Source organism: Labrus bergylta, chromosome 18, assembly GCF_963930695.1.
Source record: "Labrus bergylta chromosome 18, fLabBer1.1, whole genome shotgun sequence".
Classification (NCBI taxonomy): Eukaryota; Metazoa; Chordata; class Actinopteri; order Labriformes; family Labridae; genus Labrus; species Labrus bergylta.
This window is the reverse complement of record NC_089212.1, coordinates 23,585,175-23,608,574: the sequence shown is the minus strand read 5'-3', so window position 1 is coordinate 23,608,574 and position 23,400 is coordinate 23,585,175. Positions and strand designations below refer to the sequence as shown.

At 38.8% G+C, this 23,400-nt stretch overlaps 1 protein-coding gene across 1 annotated transcript in view; it reads left to right on the top strand.

Annotated features, from left to right (window-relative positions):
* The first annotated feature begins 14,631 nt into the window (after positions 1-14,631).
* Positions 14,632-23,400, top strand: part of LOC109975379 (trichohyalin-like) — a 201,578-nt gene continuing 192,809 nt past the window's right edge. Inside the window, exons 1-6 of the mRNA XM_065966013.1 lie at positions 14,632-14,704; positions 17,944-18,008; positions 18,982-19,068; positions 21,275-21,313; positions 21,859-21,945; positions 22,246-22,359. Of these exons, the coding sequence (XP_065822085.1) occupies positions 17,983-18,008; positions 18,982-19,068; positions 21,275-21,313; positions 21,859-21,945; positions 22,246-22,359 (353 nt within the window). The 5' untranslated portion in view covers positions 14,632-14,704; positions 17,944-17,982. The remainder of the gene's footprint in view (positions 14,705-17,943; positions 18,009-18,981; positions 19,069-21,274; positions 21,314-21,858; positions 21,946-22,245; positions 22,360-23,400) is intronic.

Genomic DNA, 23,400 nt, shown 5'->3' with positions numbered 1-23,400 from the left:
GCCAAGTAATGTATTTAATTAATTGTATGTTTTTTTTTTTTAATTTTCAAACAACATCCGCTCATTAACTTGATTATATCGTCGCTTCTACTGATGACACTTTTCATAAGCACACAAAGCAACAAACATGGACGCTAGAAGACGTAGCACAGAGCTCCTTTGTGCTTCAGCGGCAGAATGAAGAACATCAGGTATGTAGTTTACATTTTTATTCATTTGAGGGGTGTGGTTTAAGAAGAACAGGGGTGAGACTACGCTGCCTTGATGTGCTCCTCGGAAATGTCCCGTTTACGAGTTATGAGCACGTGAATGGCTGTTACTAACCTCAAGTTGAAATCATGAAACCAAGGTGTTCTTTGAGCTACAGGTATTCATGAGCATGTCCATGCCATCAATCATGCTGTGAGAACTAAACAAAATATACAAAGCATAAAATAAGAGAGCATCAAAAACATGTCACAAACACAAATTGACATATTTACACAATGTAGCTTTTTAAACACGGACTACAATGGCAGGCTGTCATTCATGCTATCATGATTGCCACTGGTTTAGCCTGTTAGCCATTAGCTTTACTATTAACATATTAGCCATTAGCTTCAGGTAGGCTATAATATAGAAACAACAACCAGAACACAACAGTTCACTTCATCGGCTGCATCAACCGAAAGGGGGGTAAAGGAAACTTCACTCATGGGTCAGTCTTCTCTTTATTAAACTTTTGAATGATACACAGAACCACTCTCAAACATCCTCCTGTGATCAACCTGCCACGTGCTCTGCCTCTCCTGGCCAGGTGAGGAACACAACTCATAATAATGTCCCGCCCCCAACCACAGAAATAACAGAAAGCTCCTCTTATAGAGATATTCTTGATTATATTAATGTTTTATAATGAAAATATTGTTTTATTAAAAATGGATATTATTGTTATATTTAACTCAAAATGAAGAACTTAAAGTGTGCAGGCCTAACTGATCCTGATGACAGCTATAAGGGCCATTAAAAGTCTTAATGAGGAGTGGGAAATGTCGATTATATCCAAGTTGTGAAGTTGTGATGTTTTAAGTCCTACATTGTAAAACTGTATCAGCACAATCAAAGCTAGTGAAATAAGTGGAATCATTAACACTGTTACACTAACATCACATTATCCATGCACTACATCTCTTTATTCTATTCTTTCTATTTCAGTATTCATCCAGTTCTGGTTACTTTATTCCTGATGTTTCTTATCCATCATTGCACTACGGTCACTTTATTTATCTCATTTTTACCTTTACAGTTATATTGTATATATTAGTTCTGTTGTTCCATTATTCACCTTATTAACTTATCATTTAGTATTTAGCCTATATAACTGCTCCATAAGTTTCTTCATCTGGTACAGATAAGCCACGCTCCAACTGATGTTTGACCAATATTTATTATTTTCCTTTTGTCAGCAAACACCGTGAAAAACTAAAATGAAGTAAATAAAGACACAAGCATTTATGAGCACGGATGACTATACAAAAGCTAAACAAAATGTCCTTTACAAATAAAAATACAATTACATACCGTGTGCGCCTTCTAACCAGAAATGTTTAGGCTTTGCAGTCTTTTAAAGTTCTTCACAGACGCGTCTCCTTCATCTGTGTCCTACCGTTGGTACTAGCATCTGGCAGCACGTTTTTATTGCTCTATTTAAACATGTGAACACTGCATGCTGAACACTCAGCGCAATACACAATTAGACCAGTAGGTGTCAGTAACAGAGCATAGAATCTGAAGACATTTCAAAATAAAACATTTTCTCTGTAATTACAACAAATCCTGTTCAAAGAAATATAATGTTCTGCGACAGCTACACTGCCACCAAAATTACAAAGATTTATATTCATCATATGTCTCAACCAAACATTTAAATCAAGTAATTTTCGATGAATTAACAATCAATCTTCAAGTCATTAGAGCTTCAATGACATTAATAATATTGACTCTCAACCCAACAAACTATACTCCTTTTTGTATTTATTTTGTCTAATTTTAGTAGTATTTCACTTGTAGTTTAGGATTCATCCTCAACTAGAACCACTAGTTTTTGAACTGGCCGTTCAAGAAAAGAAAGTGGCTTCAAAAGTTCACCTTTCTTTCCTAAATCTCTCTTTCCTATTTGGATTTTAACCTTTCGCACAAGACCATCATCATCTTCCCTTGTCTCAACTACTCTGGCTAGTTTCCACTCATTTCTTGGAGTATTGTCATCTTTAACAATCACTACATCCCCAACTCGTACATTTCTTTTGGGCGCATGCCACTGTTGTCTTAGGCATATGTTGGTCAAGTATTCCTTGCGCCACCTGCTCCAGAATTGTTCTGTCAGATATTGCACTCTCCGCCATCTTTTCCTGGCGTACAAATCTTCTCTGACAAAATTGCCAGGAGGCGGCAGGGGAAGAGATGTCTTCATCGTGAGTAAATGATTAGGCGTCAAAGGCTCAACACTTTTGGGGTCACTGATTGTATCTGTGGTTAGTGGGCGATTGTTCACAATCGACATGGCTTCATAGAAGAATGTTCTCAGTGAAGAGTCATCTAGCCTTCCTGTGACTTGTGCCAGGACAGACCTCATTACACTCCTGACTGTCCGGATCTGGCGTTCCCAAACACCACCCATGTGGCTTGCTTCAGGAACATTCATTAGGAAGTCGCATTGGTTTTGAGCCAGATAGGTAGAAATCCTCTCTTTGTCTAGCTTCAATAGACTTTTCTCCAACTCATTCTTTGCCCCGACAAAATTCGTACCTTGGTCAGATCTAATCTGTCTTACTGCTCCTCTGATTGCTATAAAGCATCTCAAAGCATTTATGAATGCATCAGTAGTGAGATCCTCTAACATTTCAATGTGAATGGCTCTGGAGCTTAAACACATGAACAACAGGCCATATCGCTTACATTCTTTCCGACCATGTTTTGTATAGAAGGGGCCAAAACAGTCAAGTCCAGTGTATGAGAAAGGGGGTGAAGGATCTACACGGTCAACTGGCAAGTCAGCCATGCGCTGTTCTTCAGTCGGTCCACGCACCTTTCTGCAAGTGACACAACACTTGATATGCTTGGCCACTACCTTACTGGCACCTATTATCCAATATCCGCTGGCCCTGAGTTCGTTCAATGTTTGGCCTCGGCCTTGATGTTGTGTTTTCTTGTGATAATGATCAAGTATTAGTTGTGTGATAATGCCTTCCTTAGGAAGTATTACTGGATGTTTCAGCTCAAAAGATGCAGAAGACTTTCTCAACCGCCCTCCAACCCTAAGCAAGTCATTAACGAGGATGGGATCAAGTTGGAACATCTTATGAGTTTTTGGTAGTTTAGCTGATTTTTGAGTAAACCATTTCAGCTCCTCTTCAAAGTCTTCTCTTTGCGCTGCCTGGATGAGTGCAAAAGATGCCAATTTTCTCTCTTCCACACTAATGGGCCCTGACTTGTCCCTCTTTGCCAGTCTTTTTATCCTTGCGACAACATTGAGGGTTGTATTCCAGTCAGAAAATCTTGAGAACCTTGCAAGAAAGCTGTCATTTTCAAGAGCATTTGTCTTCAGAACCTTTACCTCTGGATCACCAACGAGAAGTTCTGGAGAATGTTGAATCTTGACAATTTCCCGTTCCCATAAAAACTTTGGTCCAGTGAGCCAGTTTGAGTCAACCAAGTCTGCCACCTTGAGACCCCTTGAGAACCATTGTCTTGGATCTGTAGTGACATTTAAATTAGTCAATTCTTCGTTATTGACGTTTAATTATGTAACGTAAACTCATCAAAGTGAAGTAATGCGGCACTCTGAGATTTTTGTTCACTTTGACTTTAAAGTTCAAACATTTCCTTTCATCCTCAGTTTTCTTTTTTTCTTGTCTTGTCTGTTTGTTGTGTATCTGTGACTTTCTCCCCCTGACATCTCTTTGTTGTCTCATCTGTGTATCTCCTGCATGCAGTGATCACTTCTGAATGACTTGACTCATGTTTTTGAGGCTGTACTTTTCAGAGGCATAAGCAGGAACTTTATCCCAGAAGTTTCACATAGAAAAAAAACCAAACTCAAATATCTTGTCAAATGAATCAAATACACCGTTGTATAAAACGCCATGTAGGTGTAGCACATTCTTATTCCCCTCCTCCGTTATCCCATTAAATTAACGAGGAAGTGAATATTACTGCTCGATAATAACCTTGTTTTGCTCGCTGCTTTTTACACGTTTCATAAAGTGTTAAACCGCTTTGAGAAAAGCATCAGTGTGGATGTGTGTTGTGGAGAAATTTGAAATGTTGAGGCAACTTTTTCTCACAATGTCGTCAAATCTGAGCCGACGATTGGGCAGAAATAGACAAGTAGAACAATAGACTATAGTAACACTGTGTGTGTGTGTGTGTGTGTGTGTGTGTGTGTGTGTGTGTGTGTGTGTGTGTGTGTGTGTGTGTGTGTGTTGCAGGAAGCTCGTCGCGGGCCAGCGGCATGCTGCTTCACTACAAACCGATGGGCTCCCAGGATGCTGAGCAGCTCCGCATGGAGGCAGCAGACGACAAGAAGGTGGCCTCGTTATGGTTAGCTGCGATGCACAAGGTACGACGTGTCGCACGACTTGAGCTCATAGAGCGCTTTTCTACGCTTCTCAAAGCGCTTTTACACCGCAGGTCACTCCTACACATTCACACCTACACATTCACACCTCCTACACATTCACTCCTACACATTCACACCTACACATTCACACCTCCTACACATTCACTCCTACACATTCACTCCTACACATTCACTCCTACACATTCACTCCTACACATTCACACCTCCTACACATTCACACCTACACATTCACACCTCCTACACATTCACTCCTACACATTCACACCTCCTACACATTCACACCTACACATTCACACCTCCTACACATTCACTCCTACACATTCACTCCTACACATTCACACCTCCTACACATTCACTCCTACACATTCACTCCTACACATTCACACCTCCTACACATTCACACCTACACATTCACTCCTACACATTCACACCTCCTACACATTCACTCCTACACATTCACTCCTACACATTCACTCCTACACATTCACACCTCCTACACATTCACTCCTACACATTCACACCTACACATTCACTCCTACACATTCACACCTACACATTCACTCCTACACATTCACACCTACACATTCACTCCTACACATTCACACCTACACATTCACACCTCCTACACATTCACTCCTACACATTCACTCCTACACATTCACACCTACACATTCACTCCTACACATTCACACCTACACATTCACTCCTACACATTCACACCTACACATTCACACCTACACATTCACACCTACACATTCACTCCTACACATTCACACCTACACATTCACACCTACACATTCACACCTACACATTCACACCTCCTACACATTCACACCTACACATTCACACCTCCTACACATTCACTCCTACACATTCACTCCTACACATTCACTCCTACACATTCACACCTACACATTCACTCCTACACATTCACTCCTACACATTCACACCTACACATTCACACCTCCTACACATTCACTCCTACACATTCAGTCCTACACATTCACACCTACACATTCACTCCTACACATTCACTCCTACACATTCACACCTACACATTCACTCCTACACATTCACACCTACACATTCACACCTACACATTCACACCTACACATTCACTCCTACACATTCACACCTACACATTCACACCTACACATTCACTCCTACACATTCACTCCTACACATTCACACCTACACATTCACTCCTACACATTCACTCCTACACATTCACACCTACACATTCACACCTCCTACACATTCACTCCTACACATTCACTCCTACACATTCACACCTTCACATTCACACCTACACATTCACTCCTACACATTCACACCTCCTACACATTCACACCTCCTACACATTCACTCCTACACATTCACTCCTACACATTCACTCCTACACATTCACACCTACACATTCACACCTCCTACACATTCACTCCTACACATTCACTCCTACACATTCACACCTACACATTCACACCTACACATTCACTCCTACACATTCACACCTCCTACACATTCACACCTACACATTCACTCCTACACATTCACTCCTACACATTCACTCCTACACATTCACACCTACACATTCACACCTACACAGTCACACCTCCTACACATTCACTCCTACACATTCACTCCTACACATTCACTCCTACACATTCACACCTCCTACACATTCACTCCTACACATTCACTCCTACACATTCACACCTACACATTCACTCCTACACAGTCACACCTCCTACACATTCAGTCCTACACATTCACTCCTACACATTCACTCCTACACATTCACTCCTACACATTCACTCCTACACAGTCACACCTCCTACACATTCAGTCCTACACATTCACTCCTACACATTCACACCTCCTACACATTCACACCTACACAGTCACACCTCCTACACATTCACACCTACACATTCACTCCTACACATTCACTCCTACACATTCACACCTCCTACACATTCACTCCTACACATTCACACCTCCTACACATTCACTCCTACACATTCACTCCTACACATTCACACCTCCTACACATTCACACCTACACATTCACACCTCCTACACATTCACTCCTACACATTCACTCCTACACATTCACTCCTACACATTCACACCTCCTACACATTCACACCTACACATTCACACCTCCTACACATTCACTCCTACACATTCACTCCTACACATTCACACCTACACATTCACTCCTGCACATTCACACCTACACATTCACACCTCCTACACATTCACTCCTACACATTCACTCCTACACATTCACACCTACACATTCACTCCTATACATTCACACCTACACATTCACACCTACACATTCACACCTACACATTCACACCTCCTACACATTCACACCTACACATTCACTCCTACACATTCACACCTACACATTCACTCCTACACATTCACACCTACACATTCACTCCTACACATTGACACACTGACGGTAGAGGCTGCTGAGTAAAGAGTCCATCAGAAGTAACTAATCCCATTCATACCGCTGACGAAGCAGATGGAGCAATTCGGGGTTAAGTGTCTTGCTGACGGACACATCGGGCATGTGGCTGCAGGATCGAACCCTCAACCTTTCAGTTGAGAGACGACCGACTGACACAGCCGCCCCTTGTGTGTGTTTTTAGGATAACAGTCCTGATAGTACCAAACATGTGGCTGACTGTTTATTTGATCTATTCTTCATGTTTGTGTTTTTCCCCGCAGGCGGCCAAACTCCTGTATGAAGCTCGTGACCTGTGACCTGCAGACGGCCTTCTGAACTGACCCTCCAGGCAGCACACACCCAAGTGTTCGTACCCCCGTCTCTCCGGGGGGTTTTCGGTAGAGTTTTGCTTTTATTAACGCCAGCTCTGATTCTGCGTTTTCCATCTGATCTTTCGGCCTCTCGATGACATTTTTTTATTACGGTAATCTCAGCAAGAAACGTTTATACAAATGAGAAACACTTTATTACCTCTTTAACCAGTACTTTGTACCTGTTTACTACAATGATGCTGAAGATCTCATTTTACATTTTGTCAAAGTTTGTCTCTGATTGAATCAGGGCGTTTAATGTTCCTGACAGCTGAGCAGCAGAAGACACTTCACAACACCAGCAAGTATCTGATGCTTTTGCGACGCTTCTTCCTTTAAATGTATTTTGCTTTCACTCTAAATGTGACATTTTACCTTCCACATAACATTTTTTTATAACTTCAGAGATGCCTTCAGATATAGAGGCTCGGTCAATGACTTTAAATGCTGCAGTTAGATGACGGTTTTATTCACCAGATGTGACACTTTATGGATCCCTTTTTTTTTTTTTCGCTGACTCTCCTTCCAGAGTGTTTTCACTTAACGGTTAAACCAGTTTGAACACAGATCTTCCAGATTAAACATCATCTTATGCAGAGTAACGGACAGATCCACCTTTAACCCTTTAAAGCAGAAAGAAAAGCAGCTGTAGGTCATGTTCTTTGCATTTCAGGGCCCATTTTGTTATCAATCTAAGAGAGAAGATAAGAAACTTCACCGGATCTGTCTGTGTCACGTTCCAAGTGATTGGCTTTCAATTTTGACACATTTTAATGGTTTTTCTGGTCCCACAATGTGTCGTTAGGTTGTCGTTTTTCAGAGCCGAAAGAGAAGAAGAAGAGTTAGGGTTTAGTGTAACAGTGGTCGTTTTCAGTGTCGTGCACATTCACAAGGTCATCCACTCAAACTGTTTTAAACACCAACATCTCAGTTCTTCCATGTGTTTGGTTGTGTTGTAAGTTTGCACTTCCTGTGACACCACAAAGTCATGATTCAGCCAGTGTTTGAACCTGCACTTTATGTCCACCCAGATTCAGTCTTTTTCTTTTATTATTCCTCTGCTTCCTTTATTACGCTGAACGTGCTGTACTACATCCTTTTGTTGGAATATTCTGTTGAGAATAAAATCAAATGTTTATACATGTGTGGTGGTGTCTGTGTCTTGTAGAAAGCCCGTGCAGCAGTAACGGTGTAGAAACGTCACTCCCCCCTCCTATTGGCTCGAGCTGAATTCTCCGGAGAATATCCTGCTGCGTTCTCACATCAGCCCACTCAGACTTGCTGTGGAAAAAAATACCAGGGGTCTGGCAGGAGAAACTCCGGGTGAAGTCCGAGCGAAAAATGTGGCTGTTTGCGTTCACATATATATAAAGCTCCTCCTGGAAATATCAGGAGTCTTTCAGGAGATTTCTGCAAGTTTGAAAGCTCTTTATGTCGACTTTTAACAGTCATGGACGTGATCTCAGTGACGTCATCCATTGGATTCAAAACGATGGCAATGGCCATATTGGAAATGCTGTCTAAGCTATCTTTTGGCCGGGGCTGACGGGCACCTTTACTCTCCTGACAAACGACCACAGCGTGCCAACCTGTAAGTCAACTTAGCCACACCCCTAATTTGAATAACTCTTATCCTTAATATATCCAAAGTAAATGCAAATCTCCCCAAGTGCTTAACATGACATGTTTATTTTCTGCTGTAAAAGGGGTGTTTTTACATGAGGGGGGTTTAATAATACTGTGAAAAATCATGGATGAAGCACCACACTTTATTTCTGAACGGGTCTTTGGAATCTGATTGATGGCGGTCGCCACGCTGGAAATGCTGTCTCAACCTAACGACAGGCTAAGAGCTGAGGCGGGTTTTAAGCCTGCCGACGAACAGCTACAACGCCCCCCGTCTGTCAATCAGGTCAGCTACGCTCCTTATTATCAACAACTTGTTTATTTCATGGCCACCTAAAAGAAGTTTTTACAGACAAAAATCTGTGATTTACAAACATGAGTTATTTTGTTATAATTATTTGTACTGAAACCCATGCTGACATTCAACATCTGAAATGTTGACAGATTCAGCATGAACATTAAAGGTATAGAGACCACCTCTCAGTAGTGTGAACAAACAGACAATCCTCTCCTATGAAAAAAAAGCAGGTGTCAGGGATGATGTTCAAAAACCAGCTACAACTTATTAAATTGTTATTGGTTGTTTTTGGCCTTTTTAGTAGGTGTTGGAAATGTGAATGCATTGACAATGATCCATAGTTTAGGTATATCTACTTCAGAATTTTAATAGTAACCTGTAAAAAAACACAACTGAAATATTTTTGCAGGCTACTTCTATGAAGCACCAGCCTTCATTTCTCTGCTGGCTTGCCTTCATTTCTCTGCTGGCTTGTGGTTTGTTTTTAATCTCTTGTAAAACAGGTTATTTGAGGGTGTGGTTAACGTGTTCATGTTGTGTAGTTTTTTCTTCACTGTGTTTCTGGGTTTACTCTGCGTCGCTGTTTTTCCGTCTACAGGTAATGTAACTTAATGTTTTATGATAGAAACCTCATTGTGTCATTCGTTGTTCAAATAGAGACATTCAAACTTAAGATTGTGTCCGAGAATGGAAACGAACAGAGGAGAACATCCTGTTCTTAATTTTTTTTATTACCGCGTTATCTTCAACGTGCCACAGTTATGAGACCTAGGGGGGACAATGCTGCATTTTAAAAATAAGCTTAGAAAAGGATAAAAATGAATGTGAAAAAGATAGGTCGAATTGTCTTTCTGCTTAAGTTTCTGCTTAAGTTGCTGCACATACCTGCATGTATGACACACCTGTTTTAACTTGTGCGGTCAGTGAGTTTATCCAGAATTGAAACTGAAATACTCGAGACAACATGTAATGACAGGCCGAGTGTCACTCTGTACGTTTGTGTCAGAGACAGAAACTAAAGACATTTTCTCTATTTTTTTATTTTAGGTCTTTTTTTTTTACACAATACTGTTTCTGTTATGTTTTTGGTAAAGTTGTTTTAAATTTTAGTTTCAGTTAATGAAAATGTTTTTTACACTTGAGTTTTTGTTTTTTGTTTGATTTCGTTAACAATCCTAACCTTGGAATGAACACATTCAACTTTTACTGGACTGATTCCTAATTTGTACTTTTCAGCATTTGTTGGGTCTGGATGTTTAACATTGCAATCTTCAAACTGTCTTACAGTTACATGTAGTCTTACACTGACCTGAACCACTGCATGATGTCAACTGTCAGGTCCTTCAAAGAAAAAAGCTCATCTCTAAGGTAACAGTAATATGTGTCGCTAGTCTGTCTCCAAACCCCCCAATATTAAGAATAAAGGGAGAAGTTCATCCTCTCCGTCTTTAGCTGCTCCACTTTTCAGAAAATGTGTTCTAACAGGCCGTTTGGAGATTTTCCCTTCATGACATCACAAAGGGCAGTAACCCCTCCCCCATGTGGGTAGGGGAATAGGATAAAGGTAGACCGATGTAAATAATTTTCTAATATCTAACGATCTAATCTCTCTCCCTCTCTCCTCCCAACAAACTTAGGCACAAGAGAAACCTTTCATCTGATCGACACATGGATTTCAGGTAAGATTTTCTCAACATTCAAATGTCTCTGGAATTAGTACACATTTTTGCATGCACATGCATACATTATCATGTTTAGGCACATCTATGTGCAAAAATTCAAAGTCCGCGGAAACGCAGCTTCTCCTACGTCCTCCTGTTAGCTGTAGCATTAGCTGCATGTAACACTCAGTTCTAGCCCCCCTCGAAAAAAAATTGTCAGTGTGACGTCTTGTCAGTGTGATGTCACTGATCTAAGCCCATTGGCTCGTTGTGGCAAGCCCTGCAGCTCATGTTGCACGCCCGTTAACTTCTGTGGCAACGCCCACGATATGCCGTAGCCTGCAGTAGCACAGTAGTGCTAACGTGCTAATGTTTTTGCAGAGCTGACAGGCCGACCAATCAGATCAGACTTGGCACACGTGGGGACTCTGAACGTGGGCGCTTCAGAGCCTTAGAGAGAGAGTCAGAAGCGAGCCGGTGCATGGAGCGGCAGTTCATGAAAACAGACACTTTTTTATAACTTTAGATATTGTGAACATACTTTAGTAGATACAGAGATTAAATATATGAACCACAAAAAGAACATAATATGACGTCTTTAAATATAAACTTCCTGGTTGATATCAAATCGGGAAATTTGCTGCTGGGAAATTTTTTTAGAGACGATATGTTGTTGTAGGGACTACTTGTTAACAAAACTTGACTGTCCATGCTGTCCTGTCTGGATCAGAAAACATTTTGTACCAACTTCAACTTCATGGGGAAATTTGCTTTGCAGCCAAGTAACTCAATAAAACATACAAAACTTAAAGACACAGACTCACTTACAAGAAACATTAAGATGTACAGATACAAGAAAACAGACAAACAGTATTAATAACACCTGTTGCTTTGTTCAACAACCTGTCATCATTTTCATGTGTATTTTCACTCTGATGAAGTTTAATCACACAGTGCTTGTTACTTGATGCAGGATGGAGAGGGAGGAGGAGGACAGCGTCGGGGCAGATGATTGGACCCAGGCATCAAACAGAGGTAAGTGGAATCTGTGTCATTCAGATGTCTTTTATCCCCTCATATATTCAGACGAAGCTGGCGTGCTCACTGTGTACCGGGTATTACTCGGTAGTGGGGACACATTGCAGGAAAAACGCCAACCACGGACCCTGCTGCAGCTTTTTGAACATGGTGCCCTGCTGTCTTTATTCCTGCTAATAAAAAGTATTGTTTTTCTAATAAAGTTTCATCAGTTATGAGTGACTGTTTGAGACAGCGCTTGGATTATTTGTAAGAGGTCACCACCATCTTGCAGCTTTTTTGTCATTTATACATCTTGTAGAAATCGTGTTGTGCATCCTTTTTTCACTATGAACAGATGTTATGAACCAAAAGATTATACAACTCTAAATGGACCTTTTAGTAGTACTGTCTGTAATTGAAGTTCTGTCTATGGGTTTTTATCAGGAAAGGGGCCTGGTCGAGTCTCTCTACATCCCAGAAGTTTGCTGGAGTTGGGATCTAAACATCATTGAGTGACGGCACATTCATCATCATGTATCTTTAATCATGAAACATTTAAAATAATGAATGATTTTTTTTAAATCTTTCTGTTCAAGCTGTTTATACCAGATGACACGCTGGCTGGCTTCTACCTTTAACATCAGATGCTACAACTGTTTTGTTGTTGTTGTGTTTTGATTAATGTGAAAGAAAAGCATTTATTGGATCTTGTTACATTTATGTACAAACTTTTCAGTCTGCATTTACAAACTGTCTGTCTTGGGTGAACCTCACTGCATTTGTGTTTGGGAATTTTGAGACTCCCCTGTCGTGATTCAAATTCACAAATAAATTTTTTTCAGCAGAGAAATGTCTGCAGCCAATCAGATGTCTCCTTCACACTTTCCATGTTTTTTTTCAAACAATGCTAAACTTGAGAGGATACTTTTCAAGGCGGCTTCAGGTATAAATGTTAATCAAATATTTTGGCGATGTAATCTCTCCTTTTGTATAAAGGTATATACACCTGTAGGAGCCATCATATGGATGTTTTATCTCTGCTTTGCTCCTAATAGGTCATTTGCAGTGGGGTGGTCTTACCTTGTAATTATATAAATAAGATGTGTGGTGAGAGAGTTTGAATATTTTCTGTTGACCGTCACCTCTTTTGTTTAATAAATCAACAATACCATCTGTTAAGCCAAGTAATGTATTTCATTAATTGTATGTTGTTTTTTTTAAATTTTCAAACAACATCCGCTCATTAACTTGATTATATCGTCGCTTCTACTGATGACACTTTTCATAAGCACACAAAGCAACAAACATGGACGCTAGAAGACGTAGCACAGAGCTCCTTTGTGCTTCAGCGGCAGAATGAAGAACATCAGGTATGTAGTTTACATTTTTATTCATTTGAGGGGTGTGGTTTAAGAAGAACAGGGGTGAGACTACGCTGCCTTGATGTGCTCCTCGGAAATGTCCCGTTTACGAGTTATGAGCACGTGAATGGCTGTTACTAACCTCAAGTTGAAATCATGAAACCAAGGTGTTCTTTGAGCTACAGGTATTCATGAGCATGTCCATGCCATCAATCATGCTGTGAGAACTAAACAAAATATACAAAGCATAAAATAAGAGAGCATCAAAAACATGTCACAAACACAAATTGACATATTTACACAATGTAGCTTTTTAAACACGAACTACAATGGCAGGCTGTCATTCATGCTATCATGATTGCCACTAGTTTAGCCTGTTAGCATGTTAGCCATTAGCTTTACTATTAACATATTAGCCATTAGCTTCAGGTAGGCTATAATATAGAAACAACAACCAGAACACAACAGTTCACCTCATGGGCTGCATCAACCGAAAGGGGGGTAAAGGAAACTTCACTCATGAGTCAGTCTTCTCTTTATTGAACTTTTGAATGATACACAGAACCACTCTCAAACATCCTCCTGTGATCAACCTGCCACGTGCTCTGCCTCTCCTGGCCAGGTGAGGAACACAACTCTTAATGATGTCCCGCCCCCAACCACAGAAATAACAGAAAACTCCTCTTATAGAGATATTCTTGATTATATTAATGTTTTATAATGAAAATATTGTTTTATTAAAAATGTATATTGTTGTTATATTTAACTCAAAATGAAGAACTTAAAGTGTGCAGGCCTAACTGATCCTGATGACAGCTATAAGGGCCATTAAAAGTCTTAATGAGGAGTGGGAAATGTCGATTATATCCAAGTTGTGAAGTTGTGATGTTTTAAGTCCTACATTGTAAAACTGTATCAGCACAATCAAAGCTAGTGAAATAAGTGGAATCATTAACACTGTTACACTAACATCACATTAGTGTCTGCTCTGTTAAAAACACAGACTGAGCAGTAGTCACACATTCTCTGGAAGAAGCTTCTGAAGAACCAGAGTCAATAATATTCCTAAAATCAGAGCTATTTAAGAAAACACTTTGGGTAAAGACAACCTACTGAACATGGTTTATACATTAACTGTGTTCAGATCTGTTCTCCTGCAGCTTCTTCCTCTTTAATGTAGTCTGTGTAATGTTTAAGGGGTTGGGTTAAAGAAGAACAAGTGTGGTTGCTGAATTACTTCCATTATCAATCTGTGTCGCAGTTTGTTTTTCTCCATCTAAAGGTAACGTCTATGCATGTTTTATATACCTTAAAAAAAGTAATTTATTTATTTGTGTCCTTCTGTTTGGAAAGTTTGTCAGAAAATGTATAGAGGACGTGTTTTCTTTATTTTATATCAGTGTTTTTACCACCGCTGATGTTGAAGGGATACATCCTGTGAGGACTGAGATGTACGGAGGGTAACCTGTTCTGAAATGACAAACATGGAGCATCTTCTAATACTTTAGTAAAGGTTTCACTAATAAGGAAATAGGCTACTTCCTTGTGTTGTCGGTAAAACAGTTAGTTCAAGAGAAGTTTTCACTTCAATTTGCAAGACCTTGTTTGTCTGTCAAATGATGAAGAGGACACAAACTGTCTGCACATGAGACACTTTAACAAGGCAGACAGATAACAGACACAAATAGTTGTGTTGGGGCTTTACTTATGCAGATATGAAACTACACATGCTTTTGGCACATCATCTTCACATTGTCATAAAATATCAGCACCCTGAAAAGATACTGCAAGAAACTGAAGAAAGAACCACACTGACGTGCAGGAAGTGTCTGCAGAGGAAAATACTTTAAGAGTTCTACTTTCATCATTTACTCGCAGGCTGGTCTCCAACTCGTACATTTACAAGATTAATCTTGCAAATTTATGATTTTATTCTCGTAAATGTACGTGTTTATTCTCGAAATTCTGGATTTTGTTTTCTTTAAAATGGCCCTAGTCCTCCGTCATACTAAGAAGTTGGTTTAATGGTGTTTACTTTTTCATATCTTCAGAAGCTCGGGTACAAAACAAAGAAAAACGTCAGCTGCCATTTTAATAAACTATAAAACCTAAGATAACATTTGTTAGTCTACATATTGGTAACTTTTATAAAAGTTAATTAATATTAAAGGACAATTTGACGTCATTATTTAAACCTACACTTTAGTTAGAATAACTTTATTAGGTTAGACAAAAAGGTTTATTTTGGGGCTTCAGGCAAAATCAGAGCTATTTAAGAAAACACTTTGGGTAAAGACAACCTACTGAACATGGTTTATACATTAACTGTGTTCAGATCTGTTCTCCTGCAGCTTCTTCCTGTTTAATTGAGCCTGTGTAATGTGTAAGGGTTTAAAGGAGAACAAGTTTGTTTGGTTTAAGGTTTAAGGCCACTGAATTACTTTCATTATCAACCTGTGTCGCAGTTTGTTTTTCTCCATCTAAAGGTAACGTTTATTCATGTTTTATAGACCTTAAAGAAAGTAATTTATTTAATTGTGTCCTTCTGTTGAGAAAGTTTGTCAGAAAATGTATAGAGGACGTGTTTTCTTCATTTATATCCATTAGGGGTGTGAACGACTGCAGAAAATTGTAAACGGTTACACAACGTCATTTTTTCCGTGTACACAGTTAACTGTTTTTTTTTGTTTTTTATCAATAAAAAAAATAAATAAAAGTGGACCGCAATTGCGCTATACAACCAATGGAGTGTGCGGCTGCTTTTCAGAAAGATTCCTCCGTATCACTGCCGCCACTCAAAGTTGTCAGACAGATACAATTGTGCTTTATGAAGTAGGCTATATAAGTAACACAGAAAAGTTGCCATAGAAGTTGTGAAAACAAATACCTGTATGTATTTATTTTAGGCCTATAACAAGGCTATGATAAAACAACTACCATGATGAGTATGACATTTTCTTTTTTTGAAAGGACAAGAGACAAAGGATTTCTGCGTTAGTTTCTTTTCCTCCTGTTATACGAGCAGGGTAGGCCTCTGTCTGTCTGTGAATGGCTCAGTGCGTATGTGTGTGGGGGAGCGAGTGAGGAGAGAGAGAGAACTTGGTGAGTTCTCCTGCAGCTTCTTCCTCTTTAATGTAGTCTGTGCATTGTGTAAAGAAGAACAAGTTTGGTTGAAAGCTGCTGAATTACTTTCTTTATCAATCTGTGTCGCAGTTTGTTTTTCTCCATCTAAAGGTAAAGTCTATGCATGTTTTATGTTGCTTAAAGAAAGTAATTTATTTATTTGTGTCCTTCTGTTTGGAAAGTTTGTCAGAAAATGTATAGAGGACGTGTTTTCTTTATTTTATATCCGTGTTTTTACCACCGCTGGATTTAAAGGGATACATCCTGTGAGGCCTGAGACAAACAACATTTTTAGATGAAACTGAGAAATTAATCTGAGTTTGAGTGAACTCATACGGGTCAAGAATTCTTCATAAGCTTTATTTCAGTATTTAGAAGTTGGTTTAATGGTGTTTACTTTTTCATATCTTCAGAAGCTCGGGTACAAAATAAAGAAACACGTCAGCAGCCTTTACGCTATAAAACCTAAGATAACATTTGTTAGTCTACATATTGATAACTTTTAGAAAACATGAAAGTTGATTAATATTAAAGGACAATTTGACGTCATTATTTAAACCTACACTTTAGTTTGAATAACTTTTTTGGCTTAGACAAAAAGGTTTATTTTGGGTTTTTAAGCCTTCATTTTAAGACAGGACAGTGGATAGAGTCAGAAATGAGAGAGAGAGAGAGAGGGAGAGAGAGAGCGGGGAATGACATGCGGGAGAGGAGCCACAGGTCGGATTCGAACCTTGGCCGCCCGCTTGGAGGTCCACAGTAGTCTACATGTAGCGCTCATAACAATCACCAGACTACCAGCGCCCCCAGATGTTTATTTTAGAAGTCTGTTTAAATAAATAACTTTTAATAAATGTAGACTCGGCCTGTTGTACCATCCAGTGTTTCTAAATCCTCAAACTAATCAGATGTAGTTTATTTTATTGTTTGTTTTTTAGACTTTTAAAGGGAAAATCATGACGTGTGTTCTTGTTTTACATTTGAAATAAGTCTTAATATTTGTATATCTTCTGTACTGATTCTCTGCTCAGTCGGCTGTGAGCTTCATGACTTTAATCTGCAGCATTCACTGACCCTGACAGTGCAGGCAGACTTTTATTCATTTATTTATTTTTCAAATTAAGTTTTAATATAAACACACGTTTTAGTTTTTAATGTTCTTCTGAACTTGAAATATAAACACAGTCAGATCAGTGTGCTCTGCAAGTTTTAAAGTTGTGATTTATGTACAAAAAAATATAATTCAGTACGTCTTAAAGTCCTTCTCTGAGAGCACCGACCTCCATTTGTGGAGTGGCTGAGGCACAACAGTTTCCTTCTATAATGATAAAGGTGTTTATTTGTGTGTGTCCGTTAAGGAGGAAATGGAGAATCCTAACTCTGCATTTCCTTTTTCAGCCCAGAGCCGTGCAGAGACCAGACTCTGAAGAACTCATTATGCCTGACTCACTGAGGAACCGCAGGTTAAAACACTTGTTTGATAAGTCCACATCATGTCCTTTAGATTTTTAGCATCTATATGAGAGAACAATTCTGCTGTTAGTGTTTGACCTGAAGAGAAAACAGCATACTTCAAATCAAAGTTCATCTGGTTTAATCCTGTTCTCTGTGCTGAACATATTCACAAAGTCAATAAAAACGACCTCCTTTCTAGATGATTTAAACGACTCGACATAGTCAAGAGAAAAGAGGAGGCTTCTTTTTAAAGAGGAGACATCCATTCAGAGCGAACACAATCTGCTTTATATCATATTCTAAAAGGAACATCTGATGCATTCTTCATAGTTTCCCTGTAAGGACCAGTTGCTGCATGTGGTTTGATCACAAACAGTCAAATTTCCACAGTTTGCTTGTTCAGAGAAAAATATATGTAAATGTAAATCCATTGATAGGAAAGTACTTTTTAACTGAACTCTTCTGGTAATATGATTCCCACCCTGAGGTCTTCTTCTCAGCAGCAGAGCCAGAAAAACATTCAAAAGGGTTTTTCACTTTGTGGTGGTACATATTGTTTTTGGAATCAAGCAGTTTCTGGGTTTGATCTAATGACAGAAAGTTGTCAGATTCATCTGGTCCGTCCTTCAGGAGGGATTAGTCAAAGGAGAGAGAGAAGAATGCTACTGCCTCTGGTTTACATGTTGATAGAAAGGCAAACATTAACATTATAGCATCATAAAGCAGACTCTGTTTCTTGTCAAAAAGGTTGAACCCCGGGTCGTCCACTTGGATGGCTTTAGCCTCCATACATGAGACGTTATGATCTGCTAGGTCATCAGTCACCTGTTTGTTGAACATTTTATAAAATGACAAAGAAAACTCATAACCTCTTTTGACTGATTCCACTGTTTTATATCATATTTAAAAATAATCTGGATTTTCTTTTGATATGAACTTTTTTCTGGTGAAGTTGCATCATAACCGTGTTTATTGTTACAGGCTCAACCCGACCTTCTCCCACCTGAAGATAGATGGCGCTAAAGCAGAAAATGATGATAAAGACTCAGGAAACTCATCTGTCAGTCGGTGAGTGAAATGTGCTTACATCTTATTCAGACTGACAGTTTTAAAAATATCAATATTTTGATGAGGCTTAACCGTATCAGTTAAAACTGACATCGAGTGCTTTCACACGGACTTGAGTATCCTGTTTAATTATTACTATTATTTTTTTACTATATTTTTTAGGTTATTTAAGTATCCCGTTTTTTTTGTGTGATCATGACAACATGATCACACAAACCAGTATCCTAATCCCAGTACGGCTACCTGGAGAACTCAGAAAGAAAACAGGATTCTGTGGCATGTAGACGGTTTCTGACAGCTCAGTCGCAGCCGCCGCCAAGTGACGTATCAGAACAAACATGGCGGCGGCAACGAGAGCGTTGAAGAAACGTAGGAATTGATCCCTCTGTGATTATTGTCTTTCATTAATACAATATAATTGGACGTTGAGATGGGAGAAAGAAATACTGACCTCTTCAAGTCTGTGGTGATCAGGCTACAGGACGCCGGTTTCCAAATGCCTACGGTTGTCATGATGACGCTCATAACCGGGATGGTCAAGTCCATGTACACACACTCGTTTTTCTTTATTTCGCCATTTCTCAAAACAATTCTAACAAATAGATTCAATTTGGGCCTCATTCACTAATATGTGCGTAGAAATGTTCTTACTCTGCGCATAAAATAAGTGCATACGCAAAATCACTGCCAAGTTGGATTCATGACACGTGCGTACCAGCCAATTTTGGTCTCATCAACTTGCGTATGATAGTGAATCAGAATCATTCTAAATCGTCAGGCGCGTTCCTGATGGAGGCTCCGGCTGCAATTTGCTTCAGCAAGGCTGATCGTTACATTTTCTTAGACGTAAATCATAATCATGAATGTTCCCTGCATGCTCTTAAATAGGCTCCAATTAATCAGCTGGTTTTGGTTACAAATGCGATATTTTCATTTCAGCAATATTAGTTGGAGTGGTTGACGATTAGATTTTACGTTAAAGGATGATAAGGCGAATATTTCATGATTATTTAATACATTAGTAAATGCATTAGTTAATTCACGTTTTTAATGCTGGTCTTTTCAACATTTAAAAAAAATATATATATTGATATTGCTTATATATATTTATTTACTGAATGTATTTTTAATATGTCATGCATTTAGTTAAAAGAGTGTGTGTTAACACTTTCTGAGAAAGGTGGTCAATCATTTGTGTGTACGCATGGTCTGAGGAAGAGTAAGAATAAATTCAAGTAAGAATGCGTTGATGAATCCCAGATTTGTGCTTCAAACGTTTGTACGCACGGTTTAAGCACATATTTGTGTGTATGCACTGTTAGTGAATGAGGCCCAATGTATTTTTATGTACATCAATCAAGTTTTAAATGAAACAATATTTTTTTATACATTTTAATACTTGGGTCTTTAAAGGCACAGTTCATAGACTCCGCCTCCAGGGGGCTCTCAATCAAAACAATGACATAAGATGATGTTAAGGCTGGTGGGGAATCATGGGAGTGATTCTCTCTGCTACCCCACCCCCGATGAGAATGAACTCTGACTTATCCGTACACCGCAAGCACACACAGCAACAGTATGGCAGCTTTCAGTAGCAGTTCCCTTTACATTATGCTAGAGTCTTTGACGTAACATCCAGTGTTTCCATGGCAACGATAAATATATAATGTCTGTCACAGAGGCTGACACATCCCACTACAACTATAAAATTAAGGAATTCTCTGGTTTTGATAACCGTTGGAAATATTTGAGCTTACGTCCCCAACAAAATAAAATACAAAATTATGTTTAGTCTATTTTTAAAAATCTACATATTACACCTTTAAGTAATTTTCTTATTTCAAATCTCAACACGCTGCTACTTTCATCAAACACTGGATGATGATTAACAACACACACATTCTCTCTGAAGTTCTTTGTTTTGATGAAGTTATGGATTTCCTTTAAATGTTTTTTTTTTTTCAAACTTGTTGTTGCTGTTGGTCCAGAAATGTTCCAAATAGTCAGGTTGATCAGGTTTAAAGTTCATGTAAGAATCAGGAGTTTATCATTCAGAGTGAACTAAATCAAGTCTTACTGGACTAATCTTGAAGTTTTTCATCTGTTGTTGTGGTTTGATATCTAACTATCTAATCTTTCTCTCTTTTTTCAACATTCTCATTGATGACAACCAATCGACACGTCCATCTGATCCATCCACCTGCAGTGCTAGGTCACATTACCAAATAATTAATTTCCAAAACTGGTAAGTGTTTTCAACATTGAATCCTGACAGTCATGTGTGCGCGCACACACACACACACACACACACACACTGAGTCTGTTTTGCTGCATGTTGAAAAAACAAATACAATCTCATGTTGAGTCGATCATGTTTGCACTCTGAAAACTTTCATCTGTCTTTATTATTTTCACAACAGGTTTGTTTTTCTGTTTGAACACATCTGACTCAGAGTGTGAGGTTCCTGTGTAACGTTTTGATCGGATTACAGATCTGAAAAACACATTTTAAAAAAACAGACTCAGTGTGCAAAGACCTTAAAGATGAAACAACCCCCATGGTTGATGTAAAGCAAACGCCATGCTCCTGTTTAAAAGATGTTGAAGTGATGTTGAGTTTTCAAGTCAAATGTTTGACTGAAACATCAACACCTCCTCTCTACTTTGATCCTTTGTGTCATTCATGGAATAAAGAAACAACACAGTGTTTAATGTGTTGCTCAGTGTCTGCTTTGCTCTTCATATTTCATTTGTAATAAAGAAACATCATCAGTGTGTCTCTTGTTGCAGGGATCAAAGATGGCAACACCTGCAGGAAGAGAGGGAACGTCTTCGAGTCCAACAAGAACGTTTTTCGGCCCTTCTCCCACCTGATTTGTGAGTAAAATGTATTTACAACATATACAGTATGTATTCTTTCAGATGAAGCTATGAACATCATTTAAATGTTTTTTTTCTTCAGAAAGGTAAATTGATTTTTGTTTTCACATATTTATAAAATTATTGTTCCTGCTGGTTCAGAAATATCTCATATAAAAAACTCAGGTTTGATTTCCATATGAGAAGCTGGGTTAATCATTCAGAGTGAACCAGATCAAGTCTGACTGGACTAATCTAAGTTTTTCATCTGTTGTTGTGGTTTGATATCTAACTATCTAATCTTTCTCTCTTTTTCAGCTTTCTCAGTGATGACGACCAATCATCAAGTTCATCTGATCCATCCCTCCACAGTGATCAGTCAACAGGACAGATAATTAATTTCAAAAAATTAGAAAAATGCGACCCAGCCCTGTAAGTGTTTTCAACAATGAATCCTGACAGTCATGTTTGTACACACACACACACACACACACACACACACTGAGTCTGTTTTGCTGCATGTTGAAAAAACAAATACAATCTCATGTTGAGTCGATCATGTTTGCACTCTGAAAACTTTCATCTGTCTTTATTATTTTCACAACAGGTTTGTTTTTCTAACTTTTTTTTCATCATTTTTTTTATTGATTTTCATGTTCAGGCAACATATACATTTATATATCACATATCTGAGGAATCAACATTATGAATTTATCAAACATATCATTAATAGGAAAATCCTAATCTGCATTTCTATAATCAGTTTTATTTATAGCTGCAGATTGTCAATCCCTCCCTACTCCCTGTTTCCCGTGGCGACCAAACCCCCCCTCCCCCTCCCCCGTAAGATCTCTAACTATAAACACAAGTTCTGGAAAATATGCTGCAATTCAACTAACTTAGTTAGAAAGTCGCACTCCCCTGACTACATTATTTTACATATTGCATATGTGATGTAATTGCATCTGTATATGGATGCATGTATTCGCACATACATGTTCATACACTCAAAACACATTTCTCTACACATTCAAAATAAAATCCACATATGTCAACACAGGTAACAGTTTATGAATTGAGGTGTATTAAGTCTTTTGGGAAATGTAGAAAACACCAAGTATTAAAGGGCAATTCATCACATTAACATTCACTTGTTTCTCAATAATACACAGTTCTTTTACTTATTGGTAGTTAATAATGCTTCAATTATAGTTAAAATCAACGTCCAAGATGATATGGTGTTTCTATTGGCACCATGGATTTTGGCTACAGAAAGTTCCATGTTAACTACCTCAAGATAAGTATTAATCCACTGTGATATTGAGAGAACATGTGAAAGTTGCCAGCGGAGAGCCAACATCTTTCTTGCGGCAGTAAGTCCAGCTAACATTATGCGTTTTTGTGAGTATGCAAGTTGTAGGGTAGTCTTGTGTGAGTGCAAAGGTATATCACAATTTAAGATTCTAGATAAAA